The sequence below is a fragment of the Coenobita brevimanus genome, chromosome 45, assembly GCF_032717465.1.
Source record: "Coenobita brevimanus isolate Jiangsu-jjx chromosome 45, ASM3271746v2, whole genome shotgun sequence".
Taxonomy (NCBI): Eukaryota; Metazoa; Arthropoda; class Malacostraca; order Decapoda; family Coenobitidae; genus Coenobita; species Coenobita brevimanus.
The window spans coordinates 25267251-25278954 of NC_136998.1; the positions used below are offsets into that span (position 1 = coordinate 25267251).

General features: G+C 41.9%; 1 protein-coding gene across 1 annotated transcript in view; it reads right to left on the reverse strand.

The window, feature by feature from the left end:
* Positions 1–1266: 1266 nt before the first annotated feature.
* Positions 1267–11704, reverse strand: part of LOC145398296 (uncharacterized) — an 11717-nt gene continuing 1279 nt past the window's right edge. Inside the window, exons 2-5 of the mRNA XM_080271185.1 lie at positions 11604–11704; positions 10532–10720; positions 1941–2041; positions 1267–1450 (exon numbers count right to left, since the gene is read on the reverse strand). The exon at positions 11604–11704 is cut by the window's right edge and continues 37 nt beyond it. Coding sequence (XP_080127311.1) covers positions 1403–1450; positions 1941–2041; positions 10532–10720; positions 11604–11704 — 439 coding nt within the window. The 3' untranslated portion in view covers positions 1267–1402. The remainder of the gene's footprint in view (positions 1451–1940; positions 2042–10531; positions 10721–11603) is intronic.

Here is an 11704-nt window from a genome sequence, read left to right on the forward strand (position 1 = left end):
ATACCTCTCTCCTAGCCCTACGCTTGGCAGCCAAATATTCCTCTTTGCTACCACCCTTCTTCCATTCCCGGAAAAGCCTTCTTTTCTCCTTAATTGCAGCTTCTACACCCTCATCCCACCATGAAGTTACTTTATGTCTTGGTGGTCCTCTTGTCCAGCCGCATGTTACATCAGTAACTCTCAAGAAATTGTTCTTGAGGGCTCTGTACTGTTCATTAACGCCTCTGTCTACAGCTCCCTGTTCAGCCACCACTCTCCTCAACTCGCTATAGAAGGCATCCCTTACTACTTGGTTTTTCAGCTTCCATATTTTTCGCCTAGGTACATAAGTCCTCTTTTTCATCATTTGTTCTTTAAGCACCATATCACAAATCAGTAGTTTGTGCTGCTGCACACACTCCTCACTTCCTATTACTTTAACATCCCTCACTAACCTCCTATCGGCCCTCCTAACCAGAAAATAATCTATCTGACTGCTATTTCCCCCAGACTCATACGTAATTAACCTACTGTCTCTTTTCCTAAAATATGTGTTGCACACAATCATGTCCGTTGCCTCCCCAAACTCGAGTATCCTTTCCCCTTCTGCATTCCTTAGACCATATGCACAGCCCCCATGCACTCCTTCATAACCTTGGGCTGCTTCACCTACATGACCATTTAAGTCCCCTCCCAAAATCACTATCTCATCATCCCGCATACCACCCACTACACGTATTAAATCATCCCAAAATCTATCTTTCTCTGATTCATCCAATCCTGCCTGTGGAGCATATGCCGATATAATCACAGCTATCTTTCTTCCCAACAGAATTTTCACAACCAATATCCTATCGCTTACTCTCAAAACATTCATAACATATTCCACCCATTTCTCCGCAACCATCACACCAACACCTCCATATCCATCTGTCCTCCCCTGCCAAAACAACTTATAGCAACAGTCCTTCCCAACAATCTTTCTGGCTGATCCACCCCTGTACCGGACTTCCTGCAAACACGCCACGTCCACCCACCTCCTACTGAATGCCTCAACGACTTCCCCTGCTCTTCCCCTCAAACTTCCCACATTCCATATATATATATATATATATATATATATATATATATACACTTAACCTTTCTTCATAGTTATAGTGGAAATGAATCTATATGGTACTTTTTATCCTTAAATTACCATTATTTTAAACTGGGTAAAAAATAATCATGATCTGTGTATTAGGTAGGTAATAAAAACAATATAAGATGTTGCTTTGGATTTATTCACATACACACTCGTACACACACACACACACACACACACACACACACACACACACACACACACACACACACACAGGATGGATATAGGTTCTAGTTCAAGTTCACGTGGGTTCAGGTCGGTTCAGCGGGTTCCATGTGTTCATAGAGGAAAACTTCCAGTCAATAAGCATTTGATGAAGGCGGTGAGCTGTGGGGGAGAGAGAGAGACAGAGTTATAGGGGTTATGAATCTTTATTTCAGGTTAGAGAGAGAGAGGGAGAGAGAGATAATTTATAAGGTTTGCAGATCTTTTTCAGGTGAGAGAGAGAGAGAGAGAGAGAGAGAGAGAGAGAGAGAGAGAGAGAGAGAGAGAGAGAGAGAGAGAGACAGACAGACAGACAGACAGAGACAGAGACAGAGAGAGACAGAGAGAGAGACAGAGAGAAAGAAGTTACAGGGGTTGTGGATTTTTTATTTTTTTTTTCAGTTTAGAACGACTACAATATAACAAAGTAAAATTTCTGCAAGAGTGATGATGATCGTGAAAGTAAGCTTCGTAAAACACATATTAATTTAAAATAAAAAATATCAGACTCTCTCTCTCTCTCTCTCTCTCTCTCTCTCTCTCTCTCTCTCTTTCTCTTTCTCTTTCTCTCTCTCCTCCCATTAATATTTCTATATCTATCCATTGTACTCACCTCTCCAGCCTTCTGCAGCACACACAGGAGGACGTCCACGAGGTTTGCAAAGCCGAAGATATCTGCCAAGACTTGGAAGTTCGCCGCACTTGATGTGTCGACTGTGGTAGAGGAACGGGAGACGGTCGATTAGGTCAAGTGATTAGGGAAGCTGCCTGAGGTTGAAAGGACGCAGGACAGTGTTGGATAGGGCAGGGTAATGATGAGGAAGGCAGGGTAGGGTAATGAAGATGAATGCAGGGCAGGGTAATGAAGGAAAAGGCAGGGTAGGGTAATGAAGATGAATACAAGGCAGGGTAATGAAAGAAAAGGCAGGGTAGGGTAATGAAGAGAAATGTAATGAAGAGTAATGAAGAGGAATGCAGGGCAGGGTAATGAAGAGGAATGCAGGGCAGGGTAATGAAGAGGAATGCAGGGCAGGGTAATGAAGAGGAATGCAGGGCAGGGTAATGAAGAGGAATGCAGGGCAGGGTAATGAAGAGGATTGCGGGTCAGGGTAATGAAGAGGAATGCGGGGCAGGGTAATGAAGAGGACTGCAGGGCAGGGTAATGAAGAAGAAGGAAGGGCAGGGTAATGAAGAGGAAGACAGGGATTGGCAGCATAATTTAGAGGAAGGCAGGGCAGGGCATGGCAGGTGAGCCGTGTGGGGGAATGTTGGAAGGGGTTGTGACAGAGAGAATAAATCTTTCTCACTCTAGTTCTTTTGAAATCAGTGGACTATCTTCGTCATCGACATCGTCATCACCTTATCATTATCTGAACTCTACATCTCACAAATAAAAACAAATTAACCAGAAGATTTAAAATATTTTCCACACCACAGATAAAAACAAATAAACCAGAAGATTAAACAGATTCGCCACACTGAACTTCTTGACGAATCCAGTTTACCAGAATAAAATGAAAATAAGTCTTCATATTAAAGGGAAGAAGTTTAGTGAATACAAGAAAAGCCGAGATGATGACATCTAACAAACAGATGAAGTAGAACGCTATGTAAGCTTGATCGCAAAAGAATAGGAGGAAATATAGTATTTTAGGAAATTAAAAGTGGCCAAGCACCAGATAGAACCAAAGGAACTGAAGTAAGTCGTAGGATAGAAGAGGCATATTATGTCACTGTGAAGCATGGGCAAGAAGGGGTCAGGGTAGGAAAGCAAAGTGATCCTGATGGTCCTGTATTGATGCAAGCAGCGATCTCTGAATATTAGGGACCGAGAAAGGGTGGAAATGCTAATGATGAACTGCTCCAAGTCTGTACAGTATGTGGAGTTAGATAACTTAGCAGAGTGAAAGAGGCCATTGAAAGTTTGAAAGACCAGGTGCGTGTTAAAATAGACGTGGTCCAATTGAATGGGCAAATCCGGGAATGTTACGATATAGCCAATAGAGAGAAGGTGTGGTAGGAGATTGATGACAGTATGCAGATCAGAAGTGGAGTTAATGAGTGGAATGATGAGGTCTAGACGAAGGAAGAAGGATAGTACTGAAACAGATTTTTAACTAGAGGTGTGACCATCCAGGAATGTGAGACGCCTGTATGGAATAAAGCAAATTGGAATGAAGTTGCCTATGAAAGAACGATTCTACCAGTAATCTGTGAGGGCATGAAGTGAAGCAGCTGGGGTAAACCGTCAATAGGAAGAGGATAAGTATGAATAATTTTAAGACTGTTTTACGTAGATCACTAAATACGACAGCTGAGAAACAGAATGAGAGAGACTGAGATGGCTTTCTCCTGCTTTCCGTCACCACCAACCTGGAATGAGTAACATGTCGTGAGAACAGAATAGTCATAGTACTGCTACCAAAATAATATAAAGCTATGGTATGGGAACCAGAGTAAAACAGAATCACATAAAATAAAACTATGGTATGGGCGCCAGAGTAAAACAAAATTGCATAACATTAGGTTAGGATATGAGAGTCAGAGTAAAACAGAATCACATAACATAAAGCTAGGGTATGGAAGCCAAAGTAAAATAGAATCACATAGCATTAAGTTAGGGTACGAGAGCCAGAGCAAAACAGCATCACATAACATTAAGTTAGGGTATGAGAGCCAGAGTAAAACAGAATCACACAACATAAAGCTAAGGTATGGGAGCCAGAGTAATCACATAACATATGGCATGGGTATGAGAGCCAGATTAAAACAATCACATAACATAAATCTGTGGCATGACAGACAGGGTAAAACAGAGTATGAAATCAGCGTGACAATGAGCGTAAAACATTGTTACAATTTGAAAATCAGCTTAAGACAGAGTGACAAAATGACTCTCAGCGTAAAACAAAGTGGTAATATGAAAATCAGCTTAACCCTATTCGGTGCACCCCGTATCATTTTTGATACGCCCTAACTAATTTTTGCCAATAAACTCTAGTTTGTAAGCAATGCATGGTCTCACGATTATTTTCTTGTTAAATTACTGGAAACACAACAAAATAGTGATTCTGAGCGAAAAAACTGGGTTGAAACGAGCGTTTTCTCTAAAATTAACGATTTTTCCCCGTGGAGAGCGCTAAACAAAAAGAAAACGCTCGAAGATGAGTGAAATATCTGGGACCTTAGCCTACGCTAGCCTAACGGGCATCAACACAGCTTCCAGACGTACGATACGTTTCCTATTTTCATTAAAACTACTTTATTTTCTATGTATTATTCATTGTTCATACTTTATGACTCCTCATACTTAGTGAAATAGTTATTTCATTCACTAATTTTATTATCTATGTATTATTCATTGTTTTTTCTCTATGACTCCTCATACCCAATGAAATGGTTGTTCGTACACATACACACAGATACACACATGTGCATTGTATTGTGCACACAGATACACACACGTGCATTGTAATGTGCACACACACACACACACACACACACACACACACAAACCTCGCGGCTCTCGTGTAGGCGTGCTGGATGACGGTTAGTTAGGCATTAATTAGGGGACGGGGTGGATGTGCCGACGGACGTAGTCATTGCTTTTATTTTCGACTATGTTGACCCAGTCGAAGATTACTTGGAAGAGGTAGTTGACGATGATGATGATGATGACCTTGCCTTGGATAGAGGAGCTGAGGGCGACGATGTAGATGATGATCAGAATGTTGACAAAATGAAGAAGAGTGGGTACCACTCAGAAACAGAAAGCCACTGGTGAAAAATAGATTAATCAGTTCTTTGGACCAGTGCTTGAACAAACATAATTATGACGAATTTGTCCTGCCACACGAGCTCAGGGAATATACCTGCATTTTAGAGAAACCCCAGAGAAAATTAGATATCGGTAAGTCAATAATATGGACCAATCATACAGAAGGTAGGCCTGTTGAGAAGGTATTGCCTAGTGAAGGATGTTTTGTTAGGAGAGGCAAGGTCAGCTAATACAGAAATAATGGCATGGGAGTTGTTTATAACATCTAATATGATTGATGGTATTGTAACCCATGCTAACACAAGGCATAATTACCGAAATTTCTAATACTGACTGCTGAAATACCAACACACGTCAAGATGACTGATGCCATAGAATTGAAAAGCTTTTTGGCCTGCTCTATCCAAGAGGTTTGTTGGGACAAAATAAATATTGCTATAATCGTCTCTTCATGGAAGGGTTTGGTCACCCAATATTTGAAGCCGTCATGTCAGTAAAACGATTTGGTTTCTTACATGCCGACATAACTTTTAACAACATTGATACCAGACACCAGAGATGGGTACACGATCAACTTTGATACCAGACACCAGAGATGGGTACACGATCAACATTGATACCAGACACCAGAGATGGGTACACGATCAACATTGATACCAGACACCAGAGATGGGTACACGATCGGTTTGCAGCAATCAGGGAGCTTTTTGAACAGTTCAGTAATTGTTGTTGCTCAGTGTTAGAGCCAGGTGACTTGTTGACCACTGATGAAACGTTGTATGGGTGCAGAACACAAATAGGGTTCAGACTGCAATAAGAGCAAACCCGTACTCTATGGCCTCCAATATAAATCTATTAATGCTGTTAGATATCCATTTACCTTTAGGACAGCTGTATATTCAGGTAAACCTGGAGAGCCAGGACCACAGTACATACGCGGTACAGTCCCAACAGTGAAAGCTCTGGTAAGTCAGTTACAAGACTCAGTCGACCTTAGAGGTAGGATTATTAGCCTGGATAGATTGTACACCAGTATAGAGTTGCTGGAGTGGCTTCAAACACAAGGTATCTCAGCCTCAGGTACTATAGATTCTACTAGGAAAGGCATACCACCAGAGATAGTCACAGAAAGGGAAGATAGGTCATACCAAGTTTACTGGAAGAAACACGGGGAGGAAATGACACTGAATCCTATGTAACACCCACCAAAAGCAAAGGTAAGAAAGATGTGTTACTTCTGAGCACAGTTTCCCCTATATTAGGCATTACCAAGGATGATGATTTGAAAATATATATATATATATATATATATATATATATATATTGTTAGATATATATATATATATATATATATATATATATATATATATATATATATATATATATATATATATATATATATATATATATATATATATATATATATATATTTAAATTGTATGATTTCACTAAAGGAGGCACTGACATTATGGATCAGAGAATAAGTTTTCATACAGTACACACTAAATCTAGAAGATGGACAGTGAATGCCCTTGGCTACATTGTCAACACTGCCAGAGTAAATTCACAGACAATTTATTCGTTATATAATAATCAGGATCCAAGAAAAATTGCTTCAATCTCCTATGGCTGGCAGTTAGTGAAGGCATTGTGTAATCTGCAAATTGAAAGAAGAAAAGTTCAGGCTTGTGGTCTGACCAGGAATACAATAGCTAAGATGAAGCTGATGCTCGGACATGGAGATGTAGAGGAGGCCGTCCCAGAAGTAACACATGAGAATAGGTCAGGCAAGCAGCACAAGTGTCATTCATGCCTGGAGTCTCTTTATGGTCCAGGATACACTCAGAATCGCCCCAAAGCAAAATCGTCCACGAAACAATGTCAAGTATGTCACAAGCACACTTGTGATCAGAATTGAAATAAAGTATGTATGAAATGCTATAGTAACATGCCCAATCAGTGAAAGTCTTGTTTTGGAAATTAAGAATGAATATGCATGTCTGTGAATATAGATTATGACTGAGTTTACGTTATATACGGATTATATTTTTGTTTAAAAATTTCCTTATATGATAGATGTAAATAGAGATACGGAAGGTGAGGATCTTGCAGCATAAGAATCCTCCGGCTTACTTATATTAGTTGTAAGTGTAGAGTAAAAAGGATGTTCGAGTGCGTAGGATCAAATACCGCCGGAAAATACATAGGAGCATAGGCATGGATAGCCCCAAGTTAACGGTTACTACTCTTTCGACCTGTGACGGGCTGTGGGTCACTGAGGGCCCTGTTAGTTAATTGGCACCCGGGATCTTTTTAACTTACCAGGGGTCGATGCAACAGGGGGTGGATCAGCTGAAATGAAGCATGGTCTCGCAGTGTAGAGAAGGAGCTGGGGCCTGATTGACTGCTGTCTCCCTTGAAAGCGCCAGGCAAGGCTCTGGACCTAACCCCTCATATCCACACTGTGCCTGTGCATTACCCAGGGAACAGCTTGTTCTCCGGTTACAAGAGATATAGGGTTTAACCAGGAAGCTACAGGCTGCTCTAAGCGATTCAGTAATCCAAAGACTGGCACGTTTCCTGGTTAACAGTCTACTCGTAAGAATTTAATGGTGATCCCGCATGTACGGAGCTTTGGCTAGCAGCTGCATTTTCTCGTGGTGACTACTAACAGAGGATCAAGGGACTGACTTCTGGAGAGACTGACTGGCTGACCGACAAAGGTCTCAGTGATAGGCTAGTGATTGACCAGTGGAAAATTACTAATAAACTGGCATCAGAAGGACAGTCTACTGACTAATTTGTCGGTATTTTGGGATTGACTGCCGTACTGAATAACCATTGATTTATACTGTATACTGATGATGTTTTGGGTATAACTAATCATAATTGAATATTTGTTATTGCATTGCTCTGAATACTCCTTGGGGCGTAGCATGAGCAGATAGAGCTACCGTGCCCTTTGAATAATTGGTTATAACTAAATATTTCTCTGTGCCCTTCAATTTTAATTTGCAGTACTCAGATTTAGAAATACCTATATAATATATTGGTGACAACAGATTCAGCCTTCTCAAGGACCTCCTTCAGCTGTAAGGAGTGAGAAGCAGGTAGACCTTTATTATACAACAGAGGGGCAGGCAGAATAGGAGGTAGGTAAGGCACAAGGCTGTTGATGTGGAATTTTGCATTTATTATGCAATATGTATGCCTTTTCAAGCATTTATCTCCCGTACATCTACCGCCTTCTGCCTTATCTACCTCCTGTACTCCCCGGCCCTTTCTCACTCGCCATCCATTTGTATGATAAAGGTCTACCTGTTTCTCACTCCTTAGTTATACGTGAAGTGGGTCCATGAGAAGGTCGAGTCTGTTTTGTTCTCACGAATAGATTATATTTCACACACCAACACAATCCTCACAAACCACCACAGACCTCACACACGAGCACAGTCCTCACACACCACTACAGTCCTCACACAACACCACAGTCCTCACCCACCAACCCAGTCCTCACACACCAACGCAATCGTCACACACCAACACGGTCCTCACACACCACCAGTCCTCACACCACCACTGTCCTCACTCATCAACACAATCCTCACACACCACCACAGTCCTCACACACCAACACAGTCCTCACGCACCAACTCAGTCCTCACCCCACACGTGTAAAATTAATAAGAATAATCTTTTACTTCTATAAATTCATTATTATATAGTTGTAATGACATTTGAAAAATAAATAACTACTTTCTAAAGGGAGGAGGTTGGGGAAAGTGGTTGGTGGGATACATGGCGAGTTGGGTCCTCGTCCCGTATCCAGGTTACACACTTTTTGAGTGTGGCTGAAACTCGCGTAGCTAAATATTATATTCAGTCATTAGAAAGAAATATATGGTAGTATTCTCATCATCATCATTATGTACTTTCCATTTTTAGTCCACAGCAGGACTGGACTCTTCACTTAGGGAGGTTTTAGTCAGGAAGCCCTAACCCACGGCCCTGCACAGTTGTTGACTTTATACACGGGTTTTATTCGCTCCTGTGTAGAGCACAGCTGTCATGTGTGGGGAGGCTTCCCACACAGTTCTTCTCAACAGGATGGAGTCGGAGACTTTTCGTCTCATTAACTTTCCTCTTACTGGCTCCCTTCAACCTCTGTCTCTTCGCGGCACTGTTGCATCAGTCTCTTTTCTATCGCCACTTCAATGGTCACTGCTCCTCTGAACTGTCTGCTTGCATCCCTCCACCACCACAGCAGGCACGCAGCACCCGTCTTAGCAACAAACTCAGCCCTTTTCTGTCCAACTCTTTAATGCAAGAGTTAACAGTTGCTCCAGTCATTCATGTATGCAACAGGTCAACTCTGGAATTGTCTCCATCTCTGTTTTTTTGACTGCCTACGGTCTCCAGTCTTTCATACACAGTGTGTCCAGGCATCTCGAAATGAACTGATCTTGAATTTGGCTCTGCTGTCGTTTTTTTCTTGGAGGGAGCACTTTGCAGGTCCTGCCCTTTGGTTCCTTCTTTCTTGCATAAAAAAAAATACTCGCATGTATAACCAGGTATTATTTACATGCTTACATTATTAGATTTCCTTGACTAATAGCTACCTCTCCATCAACTAGTCTACCTAGTAGTAAATCCACTGAAAGTGGGTTTAGGAGTTATGAAGGTGAGGAAGAAAGAGAGAGTATTAGCGGTGGCGAGTGAGAGAGAGATGGTGGTGAGAAAAAAGCGGTGGTAGTGAGACGGAGAGTATGGTAGAAGGGAATATAGTGGTGAGTGTGAGGGTGATGGAGAGAGGGAAGGTGGTGGTGAAGAAGATGGGAGGTGGTGAGTGTGAGGGAGGAAGGGTGGTGATGATGATGGGGAAGATGTGTAAGCTATCAACTTCCATGTTATGGACGGTGTGTGTGTGAGAGACAACAGTAAACGGTTTATTGATACTGCAGCCCTCAGACTGAAAATATAGCCTACGGCTTTGATATATGGCAAACATGATAAGCGTTGGTGAATGGTAAAATATTTTATCATTTGATATTTACATTAATTTTAAATTTGATAATAGTTAAACGTGTGTATGTGTGTGTGTGTGTGTGTGTGTGTTTCAGTGCGCGCGGGTACGGTACGATATGTTTGGCGGCGCTTGCCTTGCAACGGCGCCGACGTGTCCGAATGCGTTCCTTTCACTTCGTCCAACCAATAATATTACTCAAGATTCTTTTCTCGATACTAGGGTCGTAAGTGTGGGAAATCGCCAAGGGTTGCACCGAATAGGGTTAAAACAGAATGACAATATAAAAATCAACTGAAAATGAGTGACATTATGAAAATCAGCGTAAGAGAGAGTGACACTGTGAAAATCAGTGTAAAACGTGTGACAGTACGAAAATCAGCATAAAACAGAGTGACATTACCAGTAATTTTAGCGAGAAGGTCCAAGTCCACATCCAGTTTCAACTCTGCGACGCACTCTGTCAAAAATGCCTTTATTTTGGCCAGTAGTTCTTCCGTGAGGTCTGCGCAGAGTATTGTTTTCTGGAGACATTTTATCAAGTTGGACTGGCACGTGGGTAACAGAAGCGGCCCCTGACACGGTAAGTGGACTGTACAGGGTTCGGAGAATGGAGTTATTAGAGGCGGGCAGAAAAGAGGGAGGCAGGGAAGGCATCTGAAAGAGGGAGGAGGAAAGAGGGAGACAGCAGAGGAAACAAAAAGGACGGAGAAAAAGAGAGAGGAATTGGTAGACAGTCAGAGGTAGTGAATACTCTCCTTCATCTATTGCTTCGGCTGTGGAGGGTTAAGGAGAAGGCCAGGTGAAGGAGGAGGCAAAGGAAGAATGGGAAAGACTGAGAACAGGGGAAAAGAACGGGGAGACAGAGAGAGAGGAAGAACTGCTCTGCCTCAGATGCTGCTTTGACTGTGCGAATGGTTTAGAATTTAGAACATAGGAATATAAATCTTAGTGTACTATCTGATGCAGGTTTTGGTAGATGCAACCCATCCAATAATAATAAAATAATGCAAATTATGTAACTTCCTTAAACTAAGCTTTTGTCAGTAGGAGAAAGAATCTGAGTTAGAACGTCTCCGAAACTGTCTTTCACCAATCTCCATAAGTGGGTATTGAGTAAATGAATGAGTGAGATGGAGCACCTTTGGAGTATGAGTGAACCTGCATGGAGTGAAGCTAGTGCTGGTGTCTGTGGGAGGTAATTAAGACTGAGGAAGTGAGAGTATATTAAGGAAGAAACGTTCTTTCAGCTGGTTAGGTTTAGTACCTGTGTGATTGATACGTGTAAGTGAACCAAAGAATACAATAAATACTGCTGAAAGGATGTAGGAGTCTGTGTGTGTGTGTGTGTGTGTGTGTGTGTGTGTGTGTGTGTGTGTGTGTGATACCAGCTAGTTTGCGAATGAATGTGAGAGTCAATATGCATGTTAGAAGGAGAACCAGCGAATGACGGCCACCAAAACACAGCCACTAACCAAGCCCGCCAAGAGCAGTGTCAATGGTCATGGGCTGGTCGCAGGGCAGTAAACTCCCTGCCCGACTTCCTCCGGCCAGAAGACCCACGACGAAAAGACTG